The 27,303-nt window shown below is 44.4% G+C and overlaps 1 protein-coding gene and 1 pseudogene across 4 annotated transcripts in view; both read right to left on the reverse strand.

The window, feature by feature from the left end:
* Positions 1 to 27,303, reverse strand: part of STARD13 (StAR related lipid transfer domain containing 13) — a 468,661-nt gene that overhangs the window by 134,888 nt on the left and 306,470 nt on the right. For 2 of the 4 annotated variants that reach the window (XM_016118938.2, XM_036228479.1), the window contains exon 1: positions 23,570 to 26,969. The exons of the other annotated variants lie outside the window; for them this stretch is intronic. In XM_016118938.2, coding sequence (XP_015974424.2) covers positions 23,570 to 23,738 — 169 coding nt within the window. In that variant the 5' untranslated portion in view covers positions 23,739 to 26,969. Of the gene's footprint in view, positions 1 to 23,569; positions 26,970 to 27,303 lie in introns of those variants that run through there. 4 annotated transcript variants of the gene reach the window in all.
* LOC118609588 lies at positions 230 to 348 on the reverse strand (annotated as a pseudogene).

The following is a 27,303-nucleotide window of genomic DNA, read 5'->3' on the forward strand; positions in this document are numbered from 1 at the left end:
TACAGCAATTTTTAGAGGTGGAGGTCATTCCTCCAGTTTCTACAAAGCACAGTGGGGTAACTCGTCCAAGGTCAAACGGCTAGACCTAGATTTTGTGCCAGGTCTTTCTCACTCCCTAGCTAGTGTTTTTGTTTTGTTTTGTTTTGTTTTGTTTTAGGGGAGGCAACCCTTGGTTGACCTCACAGATTGCGAGGACCTCGTTAGTTTACAATCTCTTATTTATTTCTTACGCCTACAGCACCTGGTCTTCTTCGGTGGTCTCCCATCCAAGTACTAACCAGGCCCGACCTGGCTTAGCTTCTGAGATCAGACGGGATCGGGCTTGTTCAGGGTGGCATGGATGTAGACACCAGTGTTCTTAATGATTAAATCCACTGGCCTCCCACATAGTTAAAACACACAACTGATTTTAAATATAAATTTGCAAACATTCAAAATCATTTCTTCTAACAGCATCTTTCACACTTGCTGCGATGAAAGAGAGGGGGAGGATGTGCAGCTGGCCTGCCGGGAACTCTGCTCCCGGCTGCAGTTCCCGGTGGGCCACCATTCCCACGCCACCTCAAGAACTGGGGCGGCTCTCCTCCAGCGTCACTGCTGTCCTCCACGCTTCATGGGGAGGTCATCAGATCTGAGGCCCAGAGAAGCGTAAACATCCAGTTTCATCTATAACTACTGAAGGAAGGATGAAAACTTCCTTCCAGGCACCTTCCTGAGACGCCTGGACTCTGCGTATGGCCGAGGGCTCCCTTAGCCAACTGAATCGTTCAGACGCTCTCACGGATACGTTTTGTACATCAGTTAGTGTCTCTATACCAGGGCATTTTCCACCTACATTTGATCATCTAAATTTACCAATACATTTGTAAAAGAATCCATGGGTTCAGTTTTGAAACTCTTTTTAGTATACTATTTTGGTAAACAGGATTTCCCCCTGGAAAGAGAGGTCCTTCTCGAATAAAGAGACAATCAAGGATTTCCGGGAAGTCTGATATCTTGAAGACTTCCTCCTTTGAACTCCCAAGCCAAATCCTTTATACTCTTATTAGACGGTGTCCCTGATGTAGTTATTTAAACTCTGTCTGTCTGCCCAACAAGTCCTTGTAGGGTAGCAACTGCCATCTCTTCATCTCCCCATTTACAGTCTCCAAAGAAGATTCTGGCACTCAGTAGGTGCTCACGAGATATTTGCCAAGAGAACGAACAAGGGAATGAATTCACTCGTATTCTTTCATCTAGATCAGTGGTTCCTGAGCAAGGATGATTTCGCTCCCCCAGGAACACTTGGCGTGGTCGGACACACTTTTGGTTATAAACTTGGGGGGAGGGCATGTCTGCTATCTAGAACATAGAAATGACAGATGGCCTCTAACATCCTACAGTGCACAGGATAGACCCCAAATGTCAACGGCGCCGAGATTGAGAAACCCTGATTTAGATACAGAATGTCTAAAATTCCATAAGCAGACCAGAGACCTCAGAAATCAGCCAGACCTCAAATATGGGAAAATGCCGAGGCACCAGTCCTATCAGTTACGAAAATATCTCAGCGACGTAAAACAAACTGAAGAACACAGGTGGTCGCTGTCACGCCGCAGCTCGTTTTTGCCGTCCTGACATAAGCTTCTACTAAACGACACCTTCGGACTTTCAGGAGTCAGCATTTGTGCGCTGACCTGCAGCCCAGAACAACCCCAAGAACGAGACTTTCATTCAATAACCGGGGCATTATTTTTTTGTTGAGGGTCATGACTTGATAATATGCGATTCAGCTGGAAGGGAAAGATACAAAACATTCGAGATGACTGGCAGAAGAAAACTCTAAAAATGCTCCGGCACAAAAGGGGATTAAAATGTCACAGGAAATTTTTTTCTTGGAGATGGAATGGCTTATGAATGCCTCATTCTCTGCAGAACAGTTAAAACACTGTATACGCGGGCTGCCGGGGCTCGGGAGGCAGGCCAGGCCTTCCTTTTTGTTCTGCTGCTCCCCCTAGCTGGCTTTGCCGGCTGAACTTGGGCCCACGAGCAGTGAGTGAGGAAGACACTTCGTCTCAGTGGATAATCTGGATTGGGTTTATCCTCCCGTTTGGAAATGAAGAGACCGCCACAAACTGGGAAGCGACAGGGACTGAGCAGAGATGGCCAAGCATTTCACTGGCAATAACATTTGTCTGACGTTTTAACGATCATCTGTTACCTGAAGACTCGCTTGTCCAAAGCCAGCTCTTGCACTGACACGCAATGCTCAGGGATGAATGGGTCTGAAAGGATGACTCACAGCCAGACATTCTGCGTCGGGTGGCATTAATCAGGGGTCGAGAGGGAGCGGGGCCCCATCTGCCTGGGGCCAGCCTTTGCCAGACGCCCGCACGCTCTCTCTGCAATCACCAGCGAGCGTGGGGCCCAGCATGACCGCAGCACCCCGCCACAGCTGCAGTTTTGGGGTGGGGAACCTCCAGGGATAATGAGCATTTCTTTCCTGACACTCTGCAGATCATCCAAACTTTCTGGGGTTTAGATTACCTTCCTACTGAGCATGTCTGCAAGATGAGAAAACGGTTATCTCCAAAACGACAAGTAATTAGCTGTCTGCCTGCGATGCAGTCCCAATGCCCGCCCACAACGCACACCTGCGCACGCATGCGCCCTGTGCCCCAGGTGCGCAGGTGCCATTCACAAGTCTCCGTCAGGGAGGTAAGAGGCCAGTCCTCACCTGAACCTTAGCCCATAATCTGAACTGCGCCGGTGTGAGTGCAGCACCTGTCTCCCTAAAGGTGGGAGCGGCACGGCGTCCGCCAGGGCGACCCACGCTCATTATGGTGGGTGCACTGGACTGCACGGTGCCCCGGACACGGATCAAGCGTGGAAACCCACTCTCCCCTCAGAGTCCCTGCTCTGTAGGCAGGCGGCGGGGCTCGCTGAAGGACCAAAGGGAAACAAGACCTCACGACGGCTTCATCACTCGCCAGCAGTGGAATCCTGAGCAAGCCATCCAGCTGTCCTGAGCCCGTCTCCTTGCTTTTATGGGGGTTATAAAAACTCCCTGTACAGCAGGGCCTCCTAACAGTGGCCGTATTGACATTTGGGACCAGAAAATCCTTTGATGGGGCGGGGGAGGGGCTGATTTGCACTCTGTAGAACATTTAGTGCACCCCTGGTCTCTATGTACTGGAAGCGGGTGGCCCCCCGCCCCCAGCTGCGATGCTGTGATCATCAAAAATATCTCCAGATACAGCCATTTGTCCCCTGGAGAGTAAAACTCCACTGCTGTAAAGAACACCCATCTTCAATTTCTTAATAAAATTGCACCCAGATACATCTTTGATTTTATCCCTAAGGTTTCAGGATAATGGTTAACAAATAGCTGTGAGTAAAATAACAGAACTCGGGGGTTCTCGTTTCTGGAAAACGGGGTTTGGGATAAAATTGAGGGCCATTCGGCCTCACTTGGACATCTCCCTCGAGCCCTAAACCTTGCCGACGGAGGATTTTGTTCTCCTCCTGGGCAAAGAGTAGTAGTGAGACTATAGGCTCCTGTGCCCAGGGTTATGGAGCTCAAACAAGATAATGTCTTTGTAGCGATGCCTAGAACTATTCGTCAAATCATGACCAAAGAATCGGCGCGATGCCGCGTAGACAGGAATGCCGCCGTGGCGCTCTCTTCACACTGTGTGATGATGCCAGTTACAGCGGACAGGTGAATCAGTCAAGGGCCAGCCACGCACCGGCGAGAATGGCAAAAACCCAGAATCATCAAATGTGTTAAGCACATCTTGTCACTGCTCTAAAACACATCCGCGAAGCCTGTGACCCTCTTCCCATCCAGTGTCCCTTCCACTGAACCCGGGCAGACCTTTATGACTGTGTTGGCCAACGAAATAAAGCGAAGTGACTCTATGCAGCTGTCAAGTCTAGTCGTTAAAAGGCGAGTACTTGTCCCTTGCTCACGCTGAGAAGGAGTCCCTTGGAAGGCTGTGAGGAAGCCTAAGCAGCCACAGGAGAGGACACGTACAGATGTTCCAGCTGGCAGCCTCTACTGGGTCCCATCTGCCAGGCGGCATCAACGGCCGGTCCTGGGTGTGGATGATGCTTTGGCTGATTCCAGGGCCCAGCCACTGACTTATCCTCAGCCTTCAAGCTTTTCCAGCTGAAATCACAGCCATCATGGAGCAGAGAGATAGGCCATCTCACTGTGTCTTCCCCAAATTCCTGATCCGCAGGACCCGTGAGCAAAATAATGGTTGCTGAATGCCACTATGTTTGGGGCGGTTCGTCACACAGTGACAGTAACCGAAGGTACCTCCATGAAGTTTGACCATCGCTGCTCAAAGAATCTGTTCCCTGGAGAACTTGGGTCTTTTAGGATTAGCTCAGCTGGAGGGTCCATCAGAAAAGTCAGGGAATGGGTCCACCAGTGGGCAGGGTGGGGAGCTCAAGGTCCCACATTTCGCCAGTGCTCTCTAAAAGTCTTTCTTGATACACAGGAGATGCAAAGGGTGTGATTTCCTTCATGTCACCCACGTACAGAGCGGCTAGACCAGCAGGAAAGGGAACGTTCATTTATATATAAATACTAGACAAGAACACTAAGTGTGAGCCCTGGAGGAACACTCCCTTGGGAAGCTGTAAACCTTCAGGAGCCGGTTACTAGGTCAGGAGCAGCCTGTCCTAGAGAGCCACCTGGCATCGACCCAGAGATTGACTTGTTGGGAAAGGTCAGGGGAATAAGTGTAATCATGACCTGTCATAAAGAGACACTTCGCCTGACTCATCGGGGCCTTTTGCCCATCTTGATCTGTCGAGATAGCCATCTTGATGGAAAAAGGTAAAAGTGGGCTGGACTTGAGGGAAACGGTGAGAAGTCACTTTCTAAACAGCAGTCGAGGAATGAGAGTGTGTTGAAAAAACAGTAGAATGTGTGCAGGGGTGCTCAAGCGCAGTGGTCCCCAGCCTTTTTGGCACCAGGGACTGGGGCTCCTATGAGACTCTGACGCCTGAGGATCTGAGGTGGAGCTGAGGCGGTGATGGCCGGCGCTGGGGAGCGGCTGCAGATACAGATGAAGCTTCGCTTGCCGCTCACCTCCTGCTGTGCAGCCCGGTTCCTAACAGGCCACGCACCCATAGCGGTCCCAGCCTGGGGGTTGGGGACCCCTGCTCAAGAGCGCAGTGGATAAGTCACCACATTTGTACAACCTGGCTTCCTCGCCCTCCAAGCACACAAACTCTGTCCCCTGGAGGCCCTTCGGTTTTCTCATTTAATTGGGGTTTAGGCTGCAGCTAGATACAGAGTATGAACTTCAGTTCAGACATGAAGTAAAACTTTATATTAATAAGCCCTTATAAAATACTGCAAGAATATTGTTTATTCAATATTAGTGGGGCACTCCTCTGAGGCAAATATGTGTGATTTTATACTTCATAAAATATCTACACATTCTTAAATTACTTCTGGAGTAGTTCACATTTGAAAGTCTCTGTTTTGATGAAAAAATGACTAGCTGCCTAAGAGTTTGCTATATATAAGCATGAGTCTCCTATAGGGACATTAATTATTGAGTTTCTCTACAAATTAATCTTGTAGTTTCAAACTATTTTAGCCAATTGGTCCAGTTTAACTAGTGTTTTGGTTTATTCACATTTCTAAAATCAGGCACTAAATTATATATGTATTAGGACATATTCAACTTTTAGAAAAGCTATTTTAAAAAGATGATATCATTCGAGCTAACTGGTAATGTCTAAAGCTTTAAAATTAAACTCTTCCTACGCCCATGAAATTAATTTAATATTAATATTTGATTTTATTTTTTTTCACCAATAAATTTTCGAAGGGCTCATGCCTAAAGTGGAAGGAAAATGTGTGCAGTTGCATCAGGCAATTTAATGTCACTCCAGCAAAACTTCTGTTATAGGAGGACCCAGGCTTTACCAAGTAAGAATTACTGGTAACACAAATCACAGGACAGGTGTTTTCGAGTAGAATGAAAATCTCTAGTAGAAGGAACAGTAATATCTTCAAATTAATGGATTCTTATCATAGTGGGTGGGGGGAAAAGTATCAAGAAATAAACTGGTAATCAGAAATATTAAACGTTCATAGAGTATAAATATTTTGTCATTCTGAAAAGTTACGGAGCTAAATCCTATATCATCTGGTTATCACCAGAGTTGAAATCCTGTCCTCTTCTCTCGTGATAAGTTTTGGGTAGTCAGTGTAACAGCAGTATCGACAACTACAAGGCCTTGAGCCGTGGAAGAACACGGAGCGGCGTCAGATGGCCCTGGGTTCGACTCCTGGCTCTGCTAGTTATTTGGGTTTTATTTGAACAAGTTACTTTAACCTCCCTGGGCCTCGATCTCTTAACCTTAAAAACGGGAACATTGGTGGGACCGGCTAGTGTGAGGATTAAGTGAGATCGTTATTTACCACGTTCAGATGAGGCCTGAACACAATACACGCTCAACGGCTATGACGCCCCCTCGACATTCAGTCTGCCCACTTCAAACCCATGTTCATCTATTCCTCTTTCTAAACTGCTGTTTTCATTCTACCACTTCCCTACTCCAAGGCCCTCAGTAGCTCCCCATCACCCACCAAATAAATTTCAAATGCACTGTAGCCTGGCATCGACTTCTTCAACCTTATCATCTACCCTTCCTGCAACACCTGCATCTCACCAGACTTGAACTACATTCTTAATTATTCGTATCCTGCTCCACAATTCATTCTGCTGCTCTGCTTAAAATAGCTCCTTCTGATTTCTGTACAGTGGAAATACAGCCACTTGGCACAGCTCAGGCCCATAGCTCAGGTGGCCTTTCCCCCTGAAAATTCACTCATCTTCTGAATGCCTGTTTTGGTCACTTGTTCGTCATCAGACCATGTGTTCCCTTGAATGGCCGATGTTAATGACAGTTCACAAGTCTCAGCTCGCTTAACTTTAATCTCCTTGAGGGCCGGGATCATATTTCACATTTGCTTTCTACCAGCAAAGATCTGGCACACCATCGACTTTAAACGAATGGTTGCTGAAATATTGACTAGGTTAGGTTTTCCACTAGTATAGCTGATGCAGAAAAAGTGATATTTATTTCTAAAATGTGGCCTCTCTTGAATCTTTGTGTTAGTTTCTGCTATGTTACTAAAGTTGATGTCATGAGAAATTTGCCAGCAAAACACAAACATTAGTGTTAGCACACAGGTGAGCTCTCTGTAGGTGACAGGCCCTGACTTTTTAGGACAGGAGAGCCGCGATGCACTATTTACTAGAGAGAGAGAGTCCGTTCTATGTTCTTGGACAACCACAGCCTGGTTATTCAGATGCTAATGAAGACACAAGGCAAATGGATGGGGCAGATGCTGGCGAAGTCTTACCCTCGGGATTCCCCAGGAAGCTAGTAAGAATCACCAGCCCTGCTGGCAGGCACGGATACTTTCTGTTAAAGGCATGGGAGTGAAAGCAATGGAACACAAAACAATAACAACGCCTAGAACTCGACTCCTTCCATGGCGCCTCCACTGTCCCAGAACGATGCCCCTCCCCACACCTACGACGCTCTGCGGCACCTACTCAGGTCCACCTGTTAAACTGGCATGGACTGTGTTTTAACGTTACAGCCCAAGGGCCTAACAGCCCCTGGCACACAGTAGGTTCTCAAGCAGTGATTTTTGTGCGTGAAGGACTATGCTCCTCTCTGCAAAAATGGAAATCACTGACCGTACTTCACTCTCTGTAAGCCGGTGAGTACATCACGAGATAGTCAAGATTCAGTGCTCTGCGCTGAACAAAACTTACAAAAGCAGAAGACTTAGAAGGCTGTCTTTGAAAAGAAGCCAAGGTTGGAATCTAGGCTTTGAAGATAACTTGTCCCACTACTCCTGGCGTCTCTTTTCTTCCAGGCTCTAGAGCAGGCTACAAACTTGAGAGGGAGGGGAAAATGGGGTAACAGACTTCCTTCTCAGCCTGTCTTAACACATCGTACCAGAGCAGTTAGGAGAATATATTATTCATTCCCAACTTACTGCCCCACTGAGGCAAATGTTGTAAAGATGCTTCATTTGGGAAAGTTAGACATGAAAGATTAGGACTTAGATGTATTTCTATCAACTTCGTGTCAGAGTTGAAGTTCATACTCCAAACTTGGGGGGGGTGGTCTCATCAGTGTAGGGCTAAAAATATTTCCTGTTATACCCAGAGTGTGGCAGCTCTGGGCTTTCAGAGGTAAATTCCATTCGATTGGGAAAATCTTGGTTTAAAATCACACAGTTTCGAAGCTGCTCTTGTCTTACTCTTTCTCCTCCGAGGACACGTCAGACATTCTAATTTCAGATCCACCGTCACCGCGGCCCTGCTTTAGCTTCCGCTTTATATAATTAACGCAACTTGGGTCCTTCGTTTCTTCCCCACAAGTAGTTAGTCCACAGCTTAACGGGCCATGCTGCCATCTTTGCAGTCCCTTGTCTTAGATTAACATACACCGGGTCCTGTGTAAGGACTTGGCTCTGTGCCAGGCACTTTGCATGTGCGACACCACCTCACTCCCAACAATTCTAGGTGGAAGACGTTAACATGTTTATTCCCACTTTATTTGTGATCAGAGGCTAGCAGAGGTCATGAAACTTGCTCGAGATCACACAACTAATCAGTGCTGTAACTAGCACTTGAGCCGAGGTCCAGATAACACCAAAGCCCATGCTTTTAAGCAATGCACGTTGAATCCACAAGCTACACGTTTCAGAAAAAGCACAGCCCACCACAGCCAAAGAAAAAAAATGCCCGAAAGATTCTTTCTCTGAGAAGTCAAGGATTTGAAGGCTTCGTAACTCCCATGTCAAACTATTAACATCAATCACAAAACATGGTAATTTATTTAAATGGCTGATCATTGAGTAGAGCCAATTATAATAAAGAAATGTATTTTGCTGAGCAAAAGGCTGAAGGGAAACTCAAAGCTTCATATATACATGTGGGGGTGGAGAGAAGTCAGCCCCACCCCCATGCAAGAAAGACGTGAATAAAGTCTCAGGGCTTTTCTATTTGTCGGAGTTAGAGGTTTGGGCGAGCCATTCCACGTGCTAGATAAGCAAGCCTCTTTCCTCTCCCTCACATTCCCCTCTCAAATGCCACTTCATTCAAGACACCCGGCCTTTCCAAATAATAATCAAATACGTAGAGTGCTTAACAATTTTTAAAGATTTTCCACGAGTCTCAGCTTAATAGCCGTTCTTTCTCCTGGAACCCGCCACCGTCAGCACACCCAAACATTCAAACGAACACAACAACAAACAAGCAAACAAACAGATATCGAAACTATCAAACACAATTCGAACATTTTAAAGGGCTACGTTCCCTTCGCCGCACCTTCCTACGGCTTTCCAGGCTAGACGGTGCCAGGCGAGGCAGCCCTCGGCACTGGGCACATCTTTCCTTCATCGGACAACGTGGGCAGCATGACATCAGATCCCTTCGGTCCCCTCTCACTCAGACAATCCGCTGTGACCACAGTTAGGTTCTTGCTGGCCTCCACTAGACAGCCAAGCCAGGCCGTCCTGCCCGAAGCAGTAAATCGCACGCCTGCGAGCCCCGGGCTGGAAGCCTGGCTCACATCGGAGATTCATAACCCCGAAAGCCAGGACCTCCGAGGCATCGACTCGCCGAAGTCCCTGAGCTGGTAACACAGCACCTTTCACTTTTAAAGGTTTTCTTCTGCTCGTGATCATGGGAAATTATTCTTTAAGGGTAAAATAATATTTATGAGCTGAGTAAAAAAACACAAAGTAAAATCCTTGACACCTCAGAATGCGAGAAAAATAAGAGAGAAACCAGGAATTTGAAATGACACTAACTTATTATACAGATTCACTCGTAGCACAGCGAATACACACAAGGAAAATATAAAATGAAGATAAATATTAGTAGACTTTGTTCACTCAAGAACCAATCGGAAACAAAGGGCACTACATTACTCCCAATTCCAAGTTCTCATCCAAGGAAGACAAGCGCACGTGGTGATGTTTTGCGTCTGGCCGAGGACTGAGAGCTGCGCATTGACTGCTTAGGCCCCTGCACTGAGGCTGCCTGTTGACTTGAACCAGCTGCCCTGACATCTCTTAGCCACGCCAAAATTGAGCACCACGCCTTCCATTTTGGGTGACTTCACACCAATTGGTTTTTCCTTGATGATGTCACTGAGTGGCAGAAGCTGATATTCTCCGCATTTGACAGATGAAGCAACGGAGGCACCGAGCGGTTAGCTGAAAACATCCGTGGTTACTAAGTTAGGACGAAGGCGTCCCAGAAGCCAGGCCTCCGGCATGTCAGCTCCCCGCGCTTGCGCTGCCGGCCAGATGTCTCTTTCTACTAAAAATATCGCTATTCTGCTTACGCCTCGCATTGTTCCTTTGTTTTCAAGATTCGTTTTCCCTGCAGAAGTTTTACATCTGCACATAATTCACGTGTCAGGTGTTTTATTCACAGTTTGGGCTGCTCGTCCTGGAGACGTATCACCGTCTATGCTACGGGCTGTCTCTTTGGAAACCCAATTATTTCTGAAAAGCTGAAATCGTACGCAACTGAGCACCCCAAAATTAACCTCTTCTCCTTAAACATTCCCTTCCCCTAGCACTCACAGGAGCACAGTCAGTTCGTCAATCTCTTTATGTAAATAGTAGGCATACAGCAAGGGAGGAGGTCTGTTTATTATTTTTGATCCTGTTTTGCTTCTGGCAAAATTTCACAAACAGCAGAAGTTGGCAGAACATTGATATTTTCTTCTCACTGGCTACTGTTCTCTAGCTTACAAGCGCAGAGTACAACTGCGACTATTCTGGTCTGCGGGCCTCAGCCATGACTGAGGTGAAAATTACAAAATCGGTTGACGGGGAGGGCGGGGGAAGGTAAAACAAACAAACAAACAAACAAACAAACAAACAAAACCCTCCATCCAGGACATCCCTCCAGAAATGGAGACCCTGGTCTCAGGTCTCATATACGCTTTCCTTCCACTATAGAATTGTCGAGCTCGAGATCCAGAGTCCAGAAAGCACCAGAGGTGTGACCTAATTGCCACCTTGCTTCTTGTTCCCCCTGCCAAGGTCCACTTTGAAGATGCTGTGAGCCGCTGAGGTCCATGGGCCCTCAGCAGTCTGGGAAAGCCTGGGGGAGGACAAGCATCTGCCCCTAGTACTTTCTAGAAAGAAGGGCAGCACAGGAAGAAGGGGGAGGAAGCGGGGATGAGGAACCTGTTCTTTCCCTCCGTTATGTTATGCTCGTTCCTACCTGACCCCGCTGGATGGCTCGTCACAGGAATGCTGCTGCCTTGACACTGGCTTTGGACAGAGGGTCCTTGATAAAGAGCCGCCAGTCCTCATGAGGGCAGTGGGAGGGGCGTTACTATGTGGGATGGTCACGCGGAACTGCAGCTGGATTTGGAGGCACGATGAAGTCCTCCAGCAACTTGAGAGGCTGGCTGTGGGAGAGGGAGGACCAACCAGGTCTAAGATGATGAGAGGCGACAGGACAGCCGCCTCGGCTCCCGTAGGCGCACCTGCCTGTGATTATCAGGGCGACGGAGCTGCAGAGCGGTGCAAACGACGTGGGCCTCAGAGTGACACAGACCAGAGGTCAAAGCGCAGCCCTGACACCTACTTCCTGGGAGACTTAGGAACACGCTTTTTTTTTTTTTTTTAAACTCCTTGAGCCTTTGTTTTCTCATCTGCAAAATGAACATCATAAGATGTTGAGCACTAGGCCTCAGTACATTTATTTTCCAGATGAGTCAACTGAACTCTCAGAGCTCCACGAAATTTAAGTAAAATAGCAATATTATGTCCCTGGTACATAATAGGGAGCCCAAAATGAAAGAAGCAATAAGTATTCTATTACTGTTTTTAAACTGTATAAATGTTTCAAAAGCTAAAATTTATAAAAAATTAAATCACCACTCCCCAGCCCCAAATATTTTCCTTAAATGCACAGAAATGGTAATAAACCACGCTGACAACCTGCCCCTCCAGGAAGGACCCCAACTTTTGCTTTTCTTTCCACTGGGGCGGTCCAGTGGACGTGTTCCCCGCCCCCTCCCGCCCCACCCCCCCACCCAAACCCAGGAGGCCGGCCTCTCCCGCACCTCTGGGCACAGCTGCACAGGCTCAAGCATGAGTGACAGTTAATGAGCTGCAAAGAACTTGTCTCAGCTCCACGTCATTCCTGCGTTATGGGACAAAAAGCAATAAACTTCATAGACTACAAGCTGCAGTGTCCCGGGCCAGCCCTGCTAGAGTAACCAAGGATGATGGGAAGTGACAAAACGCCAGGAGGAACATCTTGTGTAACAAACAAATATAATGGCTTTGTCAGAAACTGAACTGTAAAGCTGGAAGTGAGGAAGTCGTCTTACTCTGAATGGAATGGGGAAAGGAAAAAGTTGGACTCTGAAACCATCTCTACTCTACCGGTTAGTTAATGTTTTACAGCTGCATTGGTCACTGCCAAGTTTCCTCATTCTGTCAGGTGAGTCCATACTTATCTATAGGGGCCACTCAGGTAAGTGTGTTTTTCCATATGACAAAACCAAGTGAAATGTGTACAGAGGATTGACTCAGGAATGGAGATTAGAAACATTTCAAAGTGGGAAAACCTGCACATGCTTTTGTCAGGTCTCTGAAGGGCAGATTTTAGGGGACAACGCTTCCTAAGGTGTCCTTGACCTTACACATATGGCTAAGGCACTGCCTGTGGAATTGCTCCACACTGCCACGCACTGTACCACTGCAGGAATCACTATGAAAATAGCTTTTCCGGGTCTCCATAAGCAGACATCAAATATTCCATCCTATGAAACAAGGCTTTCACAAAGTTCACGATTCACATTTAAGTTACGAAGTATAAAGACTGTGCTAGTTTGATGTTTCTCTTTGCGAGGGACTCTCCTAAATGTGGTCAACCTACGATTACATTTATTTCATATACAAATGAAGCAAAAGAATCCATGTTTATTTAATCCATTCAAAGCCAAGAACAAATTTCAACAAATGCTAATGATCATATTCATATGCACTTTCTGAGCTGAGGAATTCAACAATCATGAAGAATATTCGACGATTAAAAGGAATAAAGTCCTCAGAGGAAATGGGCAATGAAAGCTTCTTAAGTAATTTGAATTAGTTTGAGAAAGTTTTCAAACTGCCAACTGGGCATTAGAAAGTTTATCTACACTTCACGGCATTTCTTTCCTTTTAACTCTTCTATGCAAAGACCATTGGAATACTGGAAAGCTTCTACAAAATTAACAAAAATCTCAAAGTTCGCTTGGTTTACAAAACCTCAACAACTTGGGATGGGCATTCAGATATTCTCAAGAGAAGCATATATAGATAGAACCGTCGATTACTGGTTAGTGAGGCTTGTCTCAGGCCCTGCTCCCACCCCGACCTCAGCCCCCACACAGATAACCTTCCCGCCTTTCACCGCACCGCAGCGTGACTGCTGAGAGCACAGCCCCCACTCCTCCCTCCAGCACTGCCTTCCCCAGCTTGGGGGTCCCCGTCACGTGACTCCAAGAGCCAGGTACATTTCTTGCCTCTTTTCCTGCTGGACAGTTGGGTCCACAGGCTTGGCTGTTTACCTACGTGAGTTAAAACCTGGCCTAAACCTACCATTTCAGGTCACTTCAAGGCAACTAAAAAGAGTGACTGCTAAACGTAGGAAACCACAATTGGGAGCAGCGATGGTTTTCGTTACAGCTTAAGATGAACAAAAATAAACGCTTTGGTTTCCAATTTTGTGATGTTTATTTTTCGAGGACACAAAAATGTGGCAGAATGTCCACCTGTCTTCGTAAACTGGGCATAGAGTGTATAATTCACTCATTTGATGATACAGTACAGAGGTCCCCCCTTATAACTGGGGGATACCTTCCAAGACCGCCAGTGAATACCTGAAGCTTGGGATAGTACGGAACCCTACGTGTACAGTCGTCCAAGGTCTGAGGAGCGTCAAGTCTCTTACATAAAACGACATGGCGTTTGCATCTAACCTCTGCACATCCTTCTGCAAACTTTAAATCATCTCTAAATTACTTATAACACCCGAAACAAGGTAAACAGTATATAAACAGCTGCTTAGGGAACAATGGGAAGAAAAACCGTTGGGACACGTGCAGTACAGACGCGGCCACCGCGGTTGGCGGAACCCGCGGACGTAGAACCCGCAGACACAGAGGCCCGGTTCGCTGTGTTTCCCCGTGTAGTCACACTAGGATAAAGCTTGATGGATGAGTTAGGCACAGGGAAAGATTAGCAACAATAACTAATAATAAAGGAACGATTACAGCAACATTCTGCAATGAGAGTTATGTGAACGTGGTCGCTCCCTCTCAAAACGTCTTCCCAGGAGGTACTCGCCGTTACAGCTTCTCATCGGGGTATCTGAACTGCCAGCGCCATGACCTGTCGGGTGGGGCCATTATTAAGTAAAATAAAGGTGACTTGAATGCAGACACTGCAGCTGACTGCAGATACTAAAACCATGAAAAGCGAAACCACAGATAGGACAGACCACTGTACACGCGCCACACGCAGACATTTAATATATATATTTTCTTATACTGGGTATTTTGTACGTGGTATGTACACTGTGCTCTGTGTTTAATTATAGCCTCTCATTTAATCTTTGCGATAACTTTGAGATGGTGGCTATCATTAGTTCCATTTTGCCCACGGGGGGAAAATGAAGCTTAGAAATGTTAAGTAACTTGGTCAAGGTCACTCTGTTGGGAAGATGTAGAGCTAGATTTCAAGTTCAAGCTGCATAACTCCAAAGGCCTCCAAGTTTTTCCAAACTGTAGATGCAGACGGTTTGGGGAGTGGATCGAACAGACAGCATCCTGGGGATAGTCTGGATCCCATGAGGCTATTTATAAAAGAGAAGAAAGTGTTTCTTGAAATTCCATCAACACATTTCAATTATTTGCCCCTAAGAACACGGGTTTCAACATCCTGTCAACAAAAATAACTGCTGAGAGACTGTCAAAGAAGCAGGTAAGAAGCAAACCCCCAACCATTTTGTAAGCCATTCCAAGAAACCCCAATGGATTGGCCACCACGGCCAGTGATAACGTATAAAAATTCCCACGTGGAATTATATAACACTCCGTGCTGGGCTCGACAACGGATGATGAACTCAGCCACTGAAATTCTTTCACAGTCCTCTTCAAGCTATCCTGCAAGACTGATTTCCCGTCTTTCTTGCCAAGTATTTCCCCGCTCCCTCTTCTAGGAAGCCGGTAATAAAAATATTTAAGCAGCTTTATCTGCCTTAGACATTCCTCCTATGAGCACAGCCAGTAGAATGGAATAGAAACGGTGAGAATTGGAATGCTGAGGAAAGGGGTGTTAGCCGCCCCTCTACCCAAAGAGATCAATGTGGAAGCAAAGGTGCTTTGATTTTTAAGAACCCATTATACATAACACATGGTTTGACATAGGCCCAAACAGTAAGGGCTTTGAATGGATTTCATTCCCTCCCTTGAGAAATGCATTTAGTGGGAAATGTCTCATGTTCCTCAAAACATCTGGAGAGATTTAAATTTCTGTATCAAGAACTCATCTTATTTGGGGCGTTGGGGGGGGGGAATGGTTGCAATACCATTGTCATTGGAATTCTAAATCTTTCTTATTTCTCATAGCAATTTTAAATATTAGAAAAATTTGGGGGTAGTAAAACACTCAGAGGAAAATATGATTTTGTGACTATCATACTTTTTTTCTGTATATCATTCGGTGAATACAAACGTATGTTAAATGCTACTGTTCATTTATAGAAACGGAATATTAATCCGATGTTCTTGTCATCCATATGTATGATTTTCAAAATTAACCAAGAAGAGAGAACTTGGGATGCAGGAAGAGAATGCCTTCCTCAGCTCAAAATGCTGACATGTAAATGAGTTACTTGGTGAATGCCAAGTTCCTTTACAATCTCCGCTTTCTCTATACTGTTTCACCCTTGTGTTTTATCAGTGTTGGAGGCCAGAAGATGTAAATCATTGGTATTTGAGTCAGCTCTGCCTCTGTCAGACCTTTTAAATTGCCAGGATTCCTATGCCTTATGAGTGAAATAATTTGACAGTCTAGACAGACATTTTGGATTTATTTTTATCGATTTCCTTTTTCTAACAGTGTAGCATGTTCTGTATTTTAAGTTATTATCCAAACACTCCATTTAAATTCCTTTAGATCCTAAGCAAGACAGAGAGAGAGAGAGAGAGAGAGAGAGAGAGAGAGAGAGAGAGAAAGAGAGAGAGAGAGAGAGAGAGAGAGAGAGAATGTCTTTTCAAACAATAGTGTATAAATTTTCATGGTAATCTGTATATTTATCCTGCCCTAGACTACACTATCTATAGTGATGGCTATGGTCTTGTGTGACTTTGCAACACAGGGATTTGCACTAGACAGTATAGCTAATTTCCCATGCGTTCTGTTGGAGCTTTTTGATATCTTGTGGATTTCTCTCAAAAAGCATCAATCATAATGCAAATGCTGATGCCATCAGGAGATAAAAATACCTTAACATTGTATCTGCGATCTTCCTGGGAAATGTGTTCAGTTGCTTACATAACTAAACGAAACAGATTTTACTAATTTAAATGACCAAGTCACTTTATTCTGTCGTACTGACAGAGACTTTACATACCAAGGAGATGCTTGGACCATGAAGTCAGAAATGGACTCTGAGCCATCCATCAACGCCTGAGTTCAGGAGCATATGGCTCACATCACCTAGAGCCAGAGAGAATCTGAAATTCTTGAAGACATTCCTATTTCTTTCCCCTGGGGTTAGTGACTCCACATTCCAGCAGAAAGGGACTACCCTGAATTAGCTGTCATAATGTCAGACCCCCTCAGAACTCGCCTAGGAATTCGGTTTGATCGTACATTAGAGAGATCCAGAGCTAAAGAGTAATAATTTCTTTCTTCTGGCCAGCAGTGCCTATCCTGTAGAGTTCTCTGAAGACTGGGTATACTCTCGTTATAATTATTAACTCTGCCCCTACACCCGACCCTTCAGTTTTGTGCCTGGTGAATGTGCAACAATCACCTAATCAGGTTAGAATCTTCCTTTGGCTGTTAATTTTCATAAAGAGATGTCCATTCTGCCTTTACCCAGTTGATTTTTAAAGTATATAGAGATGTCCTTATTTGAAAACAGAATACTTGCAATGTTACTCTGCAAAATACTTCAAACTATCTACTATACCCAGTCCACACAGGAAATACGATCCAAGCCTTTCTGGATGAATCACTCAGCCTTTCCAAAACGTGTTCCCTGGGGAACATTGGCTTTAAAAGATGTCACTTCCTGGTAACAGGTGAAAAATGGCTTCATGGTGAAATATACCAGTTTCAACAAAATTAAATTCTTTTCTGCAAGATTTCTCTGAGGCTTTCATAAGTGTGAATTTCCAAGAAGGGGAAGAGGTTATAGCGTTTCCCAAAATTACTTAACCGCAGAAACATCTTCCCCTGAATAGCTAACGAGACTCGTGTTCTGTAAAGGAGACTTGGAAAAATTGTCTCAAAATTGTCTCCATGCTAGTTCTAGCTGGAGAATTAGGGGATTGAGTATCGAACCTCCTTGTTTTGACTAATGCACTTCTTCCCCAAATATTTTCCTGAGTTATAATTTGTTGTTACGCCTCCACTTTCACTAAGCGACTTGCTATTGAATTCACCCCTGGGATGTTTAAAGCACCACCCACGACAGCTTGAAGTCTCTTTAGGAGATTCAGATGAGAACTCGCTCTCCTGCATCAAGTTCTCGGGAGAAAATTCCCCCAAATACCAAAACCCATGGAAAACTGTGCTATATGTTTTTAACATGTGGATACTGCTAACCGTCCACAATCATCTTTTCCTCTTGGCTTCGATTTAAAAAGCTCCAGCTAAACATGCGGCACACTTTCAATTATTATTCAGGGACTTGTGTTTTATATTTGTACATAATAGCTGTTCCTAGGTTTATATTATTAATTGATCTACATTTTTCTTTTCACGAGAGCTTTTTTTTTTTTTTTTTTTTAACTGAGCTGTATATATATTCTTCTATAAATTACTTCATATCCTTTCGGTAATAAGGTGGAATGGAAATTAACATATGTCTTAACCCACATGAAATCACATTCAGATTGCCCCCAAGGAGGCAGAAGATAATTTTTACACGCTCCTTATTTCATTCGACTATCCGGTGTCATGTGCAATGCAGGGTCGCATTCTCCTGCCTTCTTTCTTGGACCTTCTTCGCCAGGCTCACCACCGTGTTCTCAAAGTTAAGGAAATGCAGGCAGGACAAGTCCCGTTAACAACCTGTCCCCCCTAAACCCTACCGATTTATCTCCCTTTATCTAAGAGGTTTACCAAAACCCACTGTCATTTTCTCTCTTTCTAAATTTGCTTGAGTCACCAATCGATATTATTCGGACCACTAGGGGTGATTTATTTTTCCTACCTTGTGCTTTTAAATCTGCCCATGAGTAAGTTGCTAAGAAAATGAGGCAACTTGCCTTATGAGAGTTGACCAGTAGCTACAATTTACTAAGAATGAAAGCTATGACTTTGGGGTGGAGGATATGAGAAAAAAAAAAAAATCTCTATTCATTTAAAGCAATGTTCCAAAATCCAGATTTGGCAACTGCCTGCATGTGGGATGTGTGCTTATAACATCGGGGCTGATAAAAAGCAGTGACATGGAGCCATGGAAGTGGCCATGTGGCTAACGTAAAAAACTCTTAAGTCTCATATGTGTCCAAGCACATTGCTCTTTGTTCATTTCCTTTCAGTACTTGTTTCTTGACTGCTCGCATTTTTACTATGTGATCATTTAAAAGACTGTCATCCACAGTCTGTTGACCTAATTCACTTAATCGATTGTCCTGTAACTTTTGGTTAAACAGTATCCTTTATGTACAGGCTCTTCAGCATTGGATAGAAGGAGGCCGATTCATGAAACGTGAATTTCTGTCCTTTGAAAAACTCGAGCAATACGTGATGAATGCATGTTCATCCTGTTTTCTGTGTTCGATCTGTCTTTCTGCCAGCATATTCCCCCTCTGTTTCTGAACGTAGTGAGGTGAGAAAGAACTAAAGACAGAGAAAGTTCAGTTCCAAAAAAACAAGCGACCGTTTAATTTCAGGGGACGCTACCCAGCTGGTAGGGGATTCGACCAGGGGGGATGAGCAATGCCACCACTTAGGTGGGGCAACCTCCCAAGACGCCCTTTGACTTGACTGAGTCACGGGAGAGGCTGCCACACCGGCCCAGTCCCATTCCCTGGGAACGCCAAAATGGTGCTTTATTCCACTCTAGTTAAGCAACTCAGGTGCTATCTCTAAAAATAGCCTCAGATAAAAAGTCAACAAAAATGCAAATCCAACGTTCGCTAATTCTCTTCCTGGTGAAATTTTCTAGATTCCGCACTTCTATCAAGAGGTCTTTTTGTGGAAAGCGGGGGTACCCCTACACAGACCCCCTCTGACCCCTAGTCCTTGTCATAGGCCAGGCTTCGCGATAACTCCATTTCGGACTCCTGAGAAACAAAGGGTTTTTTAGAAGATTCTTAATAATTATAGGTTAAACTGACATTTAAATAGTCCACAAGATCGGACATCTTAACATCCCTACTAAATTGACGATGAGAGCATTAAATAAGTATTAAAGAATGTTCAGGCAGATGTCGAGTGACATAATAAGCAAAACGTCAGTAAGAACTACTGTCTCTCTCCCAAAGTAACACCTGTGGTCACAGAACCCTAGAATTTTGGAGATACGGGGACTTCGCATTTATGTAATCCAAACTCTTTATTTTATGAAGGAAAGAAAGAATGCTCAGAGAAGTTGTGGCCTGATACAGATCACGCAGGTATACGCGGCGGAGGCAGAACTAAAATTTTCTTTCCCCTTGACCATTTCCTTGATGGGTTGTAGGAAAATCATAAACCACTGACTTATTCCACATTAGAAAGCTGCTCTGTTTCCTTTTTCACTTCTATGGCTTCAGGTCGACATTCCCCCACTTTGCATGCTCTCATCCAAGGAGTCACTGACCCAACCACGAAGAGACCTTCAGAACCAGAATAAACCTGAGCGATCACAGTCCAACCACTCCATTTTCTCATCGAGACACAAAGGCCCAGTGAAGTTCTGAAACTTATCACACACAGTAAAAGAACGAGGGAGCATCTCAAGAGAGCCTGCGCTCCGTCTCCTTTTTTTCCCCTGATTCAGTGCATTTTACTGCAATCTGGTCCACATCATGCTGTTTTATGCATTTAAAAAAATATATATTTTTAACGTTTAGTAGCATGATGAATTCTTTCACAAAGCAAGTAATCGCATTTATAGATTTGCTTAGCTTTGAGTTTTTCAAATAGCACGTGGGCATGTCTATAGACTTTAAGCACGGCACACGTGTAGCCAATAAATCATGGCCATCAAATAATGACACGAGATTCGTATTCTCTCTTCCTGTGGCCAACACGCTCTTCCTCCACCTCCTCAAGGTCCCCCCTCTTGTCTGATCCCAAGGGCCTGCCAGTGAGGGAGATAAAGACCGTTACTATTTCCATCCTCTCTCCCTAACAACAATTCCCCCATTGATTCAGCGAGATTGGAGGATAGGGATTATGGGCAGTGTGACTTATGGTAAACTCTCATTTTGCAAACATTCTATTTTCAAAAATCTCTTCTCCTTTTAACTGGACTTAAAACTGCAGAACTGAAAAGAATGCTAGAGAAATGATGCCCACAGAGTCTGGAGCGAACCCTAAGATGAGCAAGTTTAGATTCATCCTGGGTTTGGGCTGCAAATTCTGATCCTATGCATCATCAAAGATTCCTTTATTTCTCCTCCGTGTTTTTCCTCCCCATGAGTGTATCTGCGGTTGAATCATGTCCATGCCTTCGATGCTTACCTCACTGTAATGAGGTCAGTGGGGAGCAGCTTACTGTTGTTTGCATTGTTCCCAATAACCATGAGAGACTGTGAGTATAAGTAACAGTGCCCCAAATTATATTGATGTAATGCTACATCTTCCTTAAAAGACTTATAGCAGAGTAATGTAAACGATTTTACTGATGTGGCTGTCATTTCAAGATACCAATGTGTGAACGACACGTACAAAAAAAAATAGTAGTGTTATTAATTTAATATGCACTAGATAAGCTTTAACTGAATGATTATAGGCCATTAGTAAGACAACTTGACATCATGCCCTCTTGGGAACTAACTGTTCAAAGAAGGTAAAACACATAGTATTTTGCTTCCGCTAGCGGGGGAAAAAAAAACGGACTGGAAACTTCATAGTGAGTGCCCAATTCCAATTGTGTAACATGGTTCATTGTCGTATCCTGAGTAGAAAAAAAAAGTCTTTGGTGTATTATGTAATTCAAAAATCAACCATAGGTTCAGTACTTTAACCCTCATTGTAAAAAATAAAAAGCATTTTAATGCATTAGGCAGCATGGGCTTTAGAGTCAGATTCAAATACCAGCTCCTACCATGTAGCCTCGGAGAAGCTACTTGAACTCTATATGCCTCTGTCTTCCCACCTTTACAATGAGTATACTAACGGTACTTACCTATAAAGATTTTTGTGCGGATAGCGTAAACTGAGATACACATAAAACTCTGAGAGCAGTGTTGATACATTATAAACGCGCAATCAATGTTCTCTACTACTACAGCAAACCAATTTACTCATACAGTAAACCCAGTAAAAATTGTTTTGCTTCTGCTTTCTCAATGTCTTACTATACAACCGAACGATATTAACAAATGATGAGTTCCAAATCACTGGACTATTGGAATTCTTTCATGCTTTCCTGTGATCGCAAGTCTCATTTTAAATTTTTAGATATTCACTGGCTTCAAACATTCCACTGCCCAATATAATAAGGTGAGACTGCTTAAATTTTCTTATTAGGCAAAATGAAACAAACTCTGAGTACACTTTCAGTGATCATGCACATGTTCATAACTTCAAGTCCTCAATGGAAAAATAACCTTAGTTCCGAAAAGGACATAAATAATTTTTAGTGAAGGTAAGTATTGTAAAGACATTTAAAGAACTTTGCAGAGCAATTTCAAACGTTTTCTGTGCAATGTTTCTAACACAGTACACTCTGTATGCAAGCCGAATGTATGCAGAGCATAAATGATAAACCACCCTCTAACATTTGTCAAGCCCTTGTGTCCATAACGATGGTGGCATCTGGTAAAGCACCACTGTCAGAAATCTCTAAAACAAAAATGGAGCTGGTTTTTATTCTAAGCCTGATGTATTTTTAAATCAAGCTACAGGGAAATAATTACTTTTGTTTCTATTCAATCAAGACCTGCACACAGTTTATGGAATGACATAATATCCTTCCTGAAATCAGACCGGTATGTAGGATCAGTATCCTTCACACATAACCAGTTCCTGAACCTTTACAAACAAATCCCAATTTCCAAGGAAACAATCTCATCAGATGCTGCTCACTAGAATACGTATTGTTCCTTTTGGAAACATTACAATAAGATTTTCATGATTACAAATCTCAACTTCCCCTCTAGAATTTGATATAATCTTAAACTCATTTATTGAAGTAGAATTTGTTTGTATAATGGCTCTAGAAAATCACCAATATAAAAACTTACTTTTTTTTTAGTCCGGGAGGGGGGAGGTCATAAACTGCATGAACTTACTGTATATATGTGGGTGCGTGGGTGTGTCTTTTAAATGGGCACCAGTTAAAGTTATATCTCAGGAATAGTCACCTGTCTCGTGCAGTTTCTACAGACCTATTTAAACTATTTTTTGGACAATGATGATGAGTTTTAGTGATATCCGGGCTGCTGGTTTTTTGTTTTTTCTTCAGAACAAAAAGAAACATCTAGCAGCTTGTAATCAATCAATATATTCACCACACGAAGCTGGTGCTTCTGTGCACAGGTCACAAGGTTTGTTTTGAGGTTGGAAGACAGGTTTTATCCTTCACCAGATAAACAAGACCAACAAATCAGAGACAATTACTGACATAAACATACAAAGAGGCAGAAAATGTGATTCAGGTTGTCAGCCTGAAAGGCCTTAAGAAGAGAATTCTAACTTTCCCCAGTCACTAGGAATGTTCTAAAGAGTCTGTGCAGGGTGGAGGCCAGTTCCCCCGCCCTCCTAATTAAATAACAAGAGTCCACGTTAAAGGCGATGGAGTGTGAGTGAACTGCAGAAAAGCTCCTGAAATACACACTGACTAAACCTGTAGACACACGGACATTTTTGAAGATTCACGATTCACTGTCCTACCGTGAAGTTTTTTTGTGCACTTTATGTTGAGTTACGTGGCAGCCAAGTGCTGTCACTGTTCGCTTAAAACTGCAGCCTAAAGTTATATCTAAAAGTTATGTGCAACGTGGCATAGAAATCCGTATCCTGTACAGTGAAAACAGCAATTTACAAAACTGGGTTCGCCTGATACAGAGCCAAGAGAAATTGATTAGCAACAGCCTTCCACTGCCGGCAACTCACCTTGTTGAATTTTAGTCACTAGCTGATGGCGTGCTAGAATCCGGCTCATCCTGTAAGGAGAGCGCCTCGCAGTCTGATCGAATCGCAAGTACATCTCCTGGCCCTCAGGTGTCATGGAATTTAGATAGTAGCAGCCTGAAGCTGGGGTCCTGGGTCCCTGACCGAACATCTTGGCAGAGTCTCTTCTGCCACCTCAGTCTGCCTTGTGGCTGCTTCCGTCTGTCTCCAGTCTCAGTGAGAGCAAGGCACCGAGCTCGGCAGAACTCCACAGACCGAGCGATTTTTAAAAAGAAATAGGAGTGCCAAAAGCCACAAGTCAGAATTCCAACCCCCTGGCCCTCACGTGACCGCGGGGAGCCAATCAGAGGCAGAGAGGAGAATGGGAACTTTCACAGTCAGCCCGAGCCCCGAGGAGAAGCAGTTCCAGCAGCTCTGATCCCTCTACAAGGCTGAAAGCAAATGCAAGTAATTTGCTGGCGCCTCAGAGCTGACTCAGGACCAGGAAGCAGCACTCACCAAGAAGGTTAAAAGAAAAAGAGAAAGGGAAAAGAAATAGCAGCGGTAGAAGAAAAATAAGCCCTGGGCATCGGAAACCTTTTAGGCTGTAAAAGTTAAGAGAGCACACTCGTTTTTTTCTCCCAGGCAGCTGCAGCCAGGTAAAAGATGGATGTGACAAATGTCTTTGTGAAAAACTATTTCACGAAAATAAGCATACGTTGCTGAGTATAAATTACCACTCTACTTTAAAAGAAATGAATCAAATAAAGCCTCCTCACTGAAAATTAACTCCACGTGTTTTAACACCAGAGTAAATACACCACAGGCTTCTGCCCCTCGGGGATGGGAAGCTGAGAGCCCCCATAGGGCACGAACATAGCTGTTAAGTATTCCTTTAATTTTTCTACTTCCCAATTTTTCATCGCCAAGAAGAAAAACACTTTGAAGCACCTGTAACATTCAGGACACTGCCAAACTCTATACAGGGGCAGAGTCACGCAAAGCGACTGTGGCAGAGATGCTCAGGCTCAATAGAGAAGTTACACGAAAGCTTACAACACAAGCTTTACGTGAAAAGTGCCTCAAAAAAGACACGATCACACCGTCAGGGGAGCAGCATTACTTTTGACAGCGGCGATGATGATGGCAGATCACACACAGGTGGAGACGTTTGGGTGGGCTTTAAAAAAATGGGCGGGATTCTGACGGCGGAGTCTGGGGAGGGCTTTGCTGGAGGGTCTACGCACACGTGTGCGAGATCGGGAACCAGTATGTGTGTTTAAGGAAAGTGTAAGTAATTCAATTTGGCCATATGTGAGGATACATATGGGAGTAGTTAGACACCTCCCCTCCCCCCCCTCTTTTTTCCTTTTTAATATTGTTTGATGTGAAGGGGAAAAAGGCCCATAGAAAAACATGTTATCGAATTCTGAGCCTGGGACTGAATGAATAAAGTTCATTGAAAAAGAAGCATATGGACAAGTTGTTCTTACATTTGCCTGACTCAAATTGAAACAGCCTGGCCTGAGTTTAATGAGAAACTCTCAACTGACATTTTAACGGGACTTAAATTAGGACCTCAATTCTCGTTAATGTGTTTTCCTTAAGGCGGTCGGTCATGACACCGTTCCCTGAGGGATTTTTTTCTGGCCCAGTTCTGAAGAGCGGCTCATCTCTTTACCCATCCCATTATGGAAATGAACAGGTTCGTGAAGGTCTCCAGGGCCTACGCCAGAACATTCTCTCGTGGCAACAGTGTCTCTCCTGTAACTGTGCAAGAGCAGGAAAGTGGTAGGTCTTCAAGTCAGCATCACAGGAGGAAAAACAAAACAAATCAAAACAAACCCAAACTCACTGGATCCTGAGGTTCCCTTTCCATTCTTATGGGGATGTATTTGATCAGACCTTTCCTGTTCCAGGGCACCGTTTGTGGAAGGTGAAAAGGATCTAAGAGCTAGTGAGCCTGGTGTCCCAGAAGCACGGGCATTAACGGGAGACAGGTTTAAACGCCCGTGCGGTCCATGCGCCGAGCTCAGGTCCAGCACCATCTGCTGTCTGACCGACGTGCTGTCAGCCACATCGTCCACATGCTTTTGGTTTCATGGTCCAACAGTGGGTATGTCCCCGCCTTAAACCTCGTGCTTCAGCCAGACACCTGGCAGTTGCCGCTTTTTCACTGGGAGAGAACGGAAGAGTGGAGCGAGAAAGATGCGCGGAGCATGGAACTCGAGACCTCTGGCTGTGTCCAAGGAAAGGAAAGGCAGGAAGTGATGCGGAGTTGTTTTATGATCACGAATGACACTTGAAGAAAGATCGGCCAGGCCCCATGCCGACCTTGTAGTTCATTACTGACTTGGTTGTATTTTAAAAAGAAGTGGAATGTTTCTTCCCAAGAAGCACTGCAGTGTATCATGGCCAGGTTATCATTTGAAAAAATAAATTACGATGCCTCTTTTTTGCATAATAAAAAACACATAAACATGCTGAAAGTCCTAAGGTGTTGTGTTCTGAAAACAAGATCATAAACATGTGTTCTGTAATATATATAAACAGATGAAACAGTATTTCATAGGAGATTGCCCATGAGCAAGAATTAAATGTAAATTAAGAAAAAGAAAATTATATTACCTGATTAAATGAAAGACAACTTATTATAAAGCTTAGTTTTTCTAAAAAATCAGTCTGAGTTTTAATAGGGGTGTCTGGCCAGGATTGCGAATTGACTCTGTCTTCTCTATGGCACGTGCAAGTTTAACGTGTGGTTCAAGTAGCACCTACACATTCGTGCAACTGCTCACCATGTTTTTGTCATTGCGTATGTCCAAAATGCCATATCTAAAGCGAAGAAGTAACATTACTATTTTCTCATAAGCCTCATTAATGCCTTGTTTTATGCTAATGTATTGCCATTGTTATGGAACGTAAGCCGTTATCATAATTTTTTTTTCATCATTTGATCCCAGTGATAGAAGAATTACCACTGGGTAGGCAGAGAGCGTTTCCTCCTCGAGAGAGGGCACTAAGTGTGTCTCCGAAGGCATCAGTCTTGGGAGATCCTTCGCGCAGGAGGACAGTGGATGGCACCAGCAGTTTTCACCTCCTTTTCCTCTTTCCTAACTTGGTCATCAAATAGCAAACTTCACTCCGGCTGTTTCGGGGATCGGATGAGCAGATGAATACCGGGAACCAGCGAGAGCAGTAAAGAGAAGGGGGCGGGGAGGGCCCTAACAGTGTGAGCGCCTCCTCCGTGCCAGGCCTTGTGCTATTTACCTTCCATGTCTTTAATTAACGTCCACAGCCCCCCTCTGTGGTGTCCTGCTTTACGGAAAAGGAAACCAAGACACACAGAGGAGAAGCATGTCCCGGGTCGCTTAGCGACCAAGCGTACAGCCACTGTTTACCTCCAAACCGATGACAGGTTAATTCCTTCCATCATTACACGCGAGGGACAGGGAAGGAAGAAGTGTGCCACTGAGACAGGGCTGGGGAAGCTGGACAGGAGAGAGCATTTTGGAAGAGTGTCCTGAAAATCATCTTAATTTTATTGAATCGTATGTGATACTGGAATGTGTAAAGAGAAAAATAGGTCTGGGATGGTTAAAATCCCGCAGAGGTTGAGATCCGGGTGTCTAGAGAGCAAGAGACACACAGGCCAGAGCCTGTAATTAACGAGTGAGAACAGTGACCCCTTAGGAGTGACCTGCGCTGAGAGCTCAAGCCCCACCCACCGACGCCCT

This window comes from Rousettus aegyptiacus, unplaced genomic scaffold (assembly GCF_014176215.1).
Source record: "Rousettus aegyptiacus isolate mRouAeg1 unplaced genomic scaffold, mRouAeg1.p scaffold_m13_p_11, whole genome shotgun sequence".
NCBI classification, from domain to species: Eukaryota; Metazoa; Chordata; class Mammalia; order Chiroptera; family Pteropodidae; genus Rousettus; species Rousettus aegyptiacus.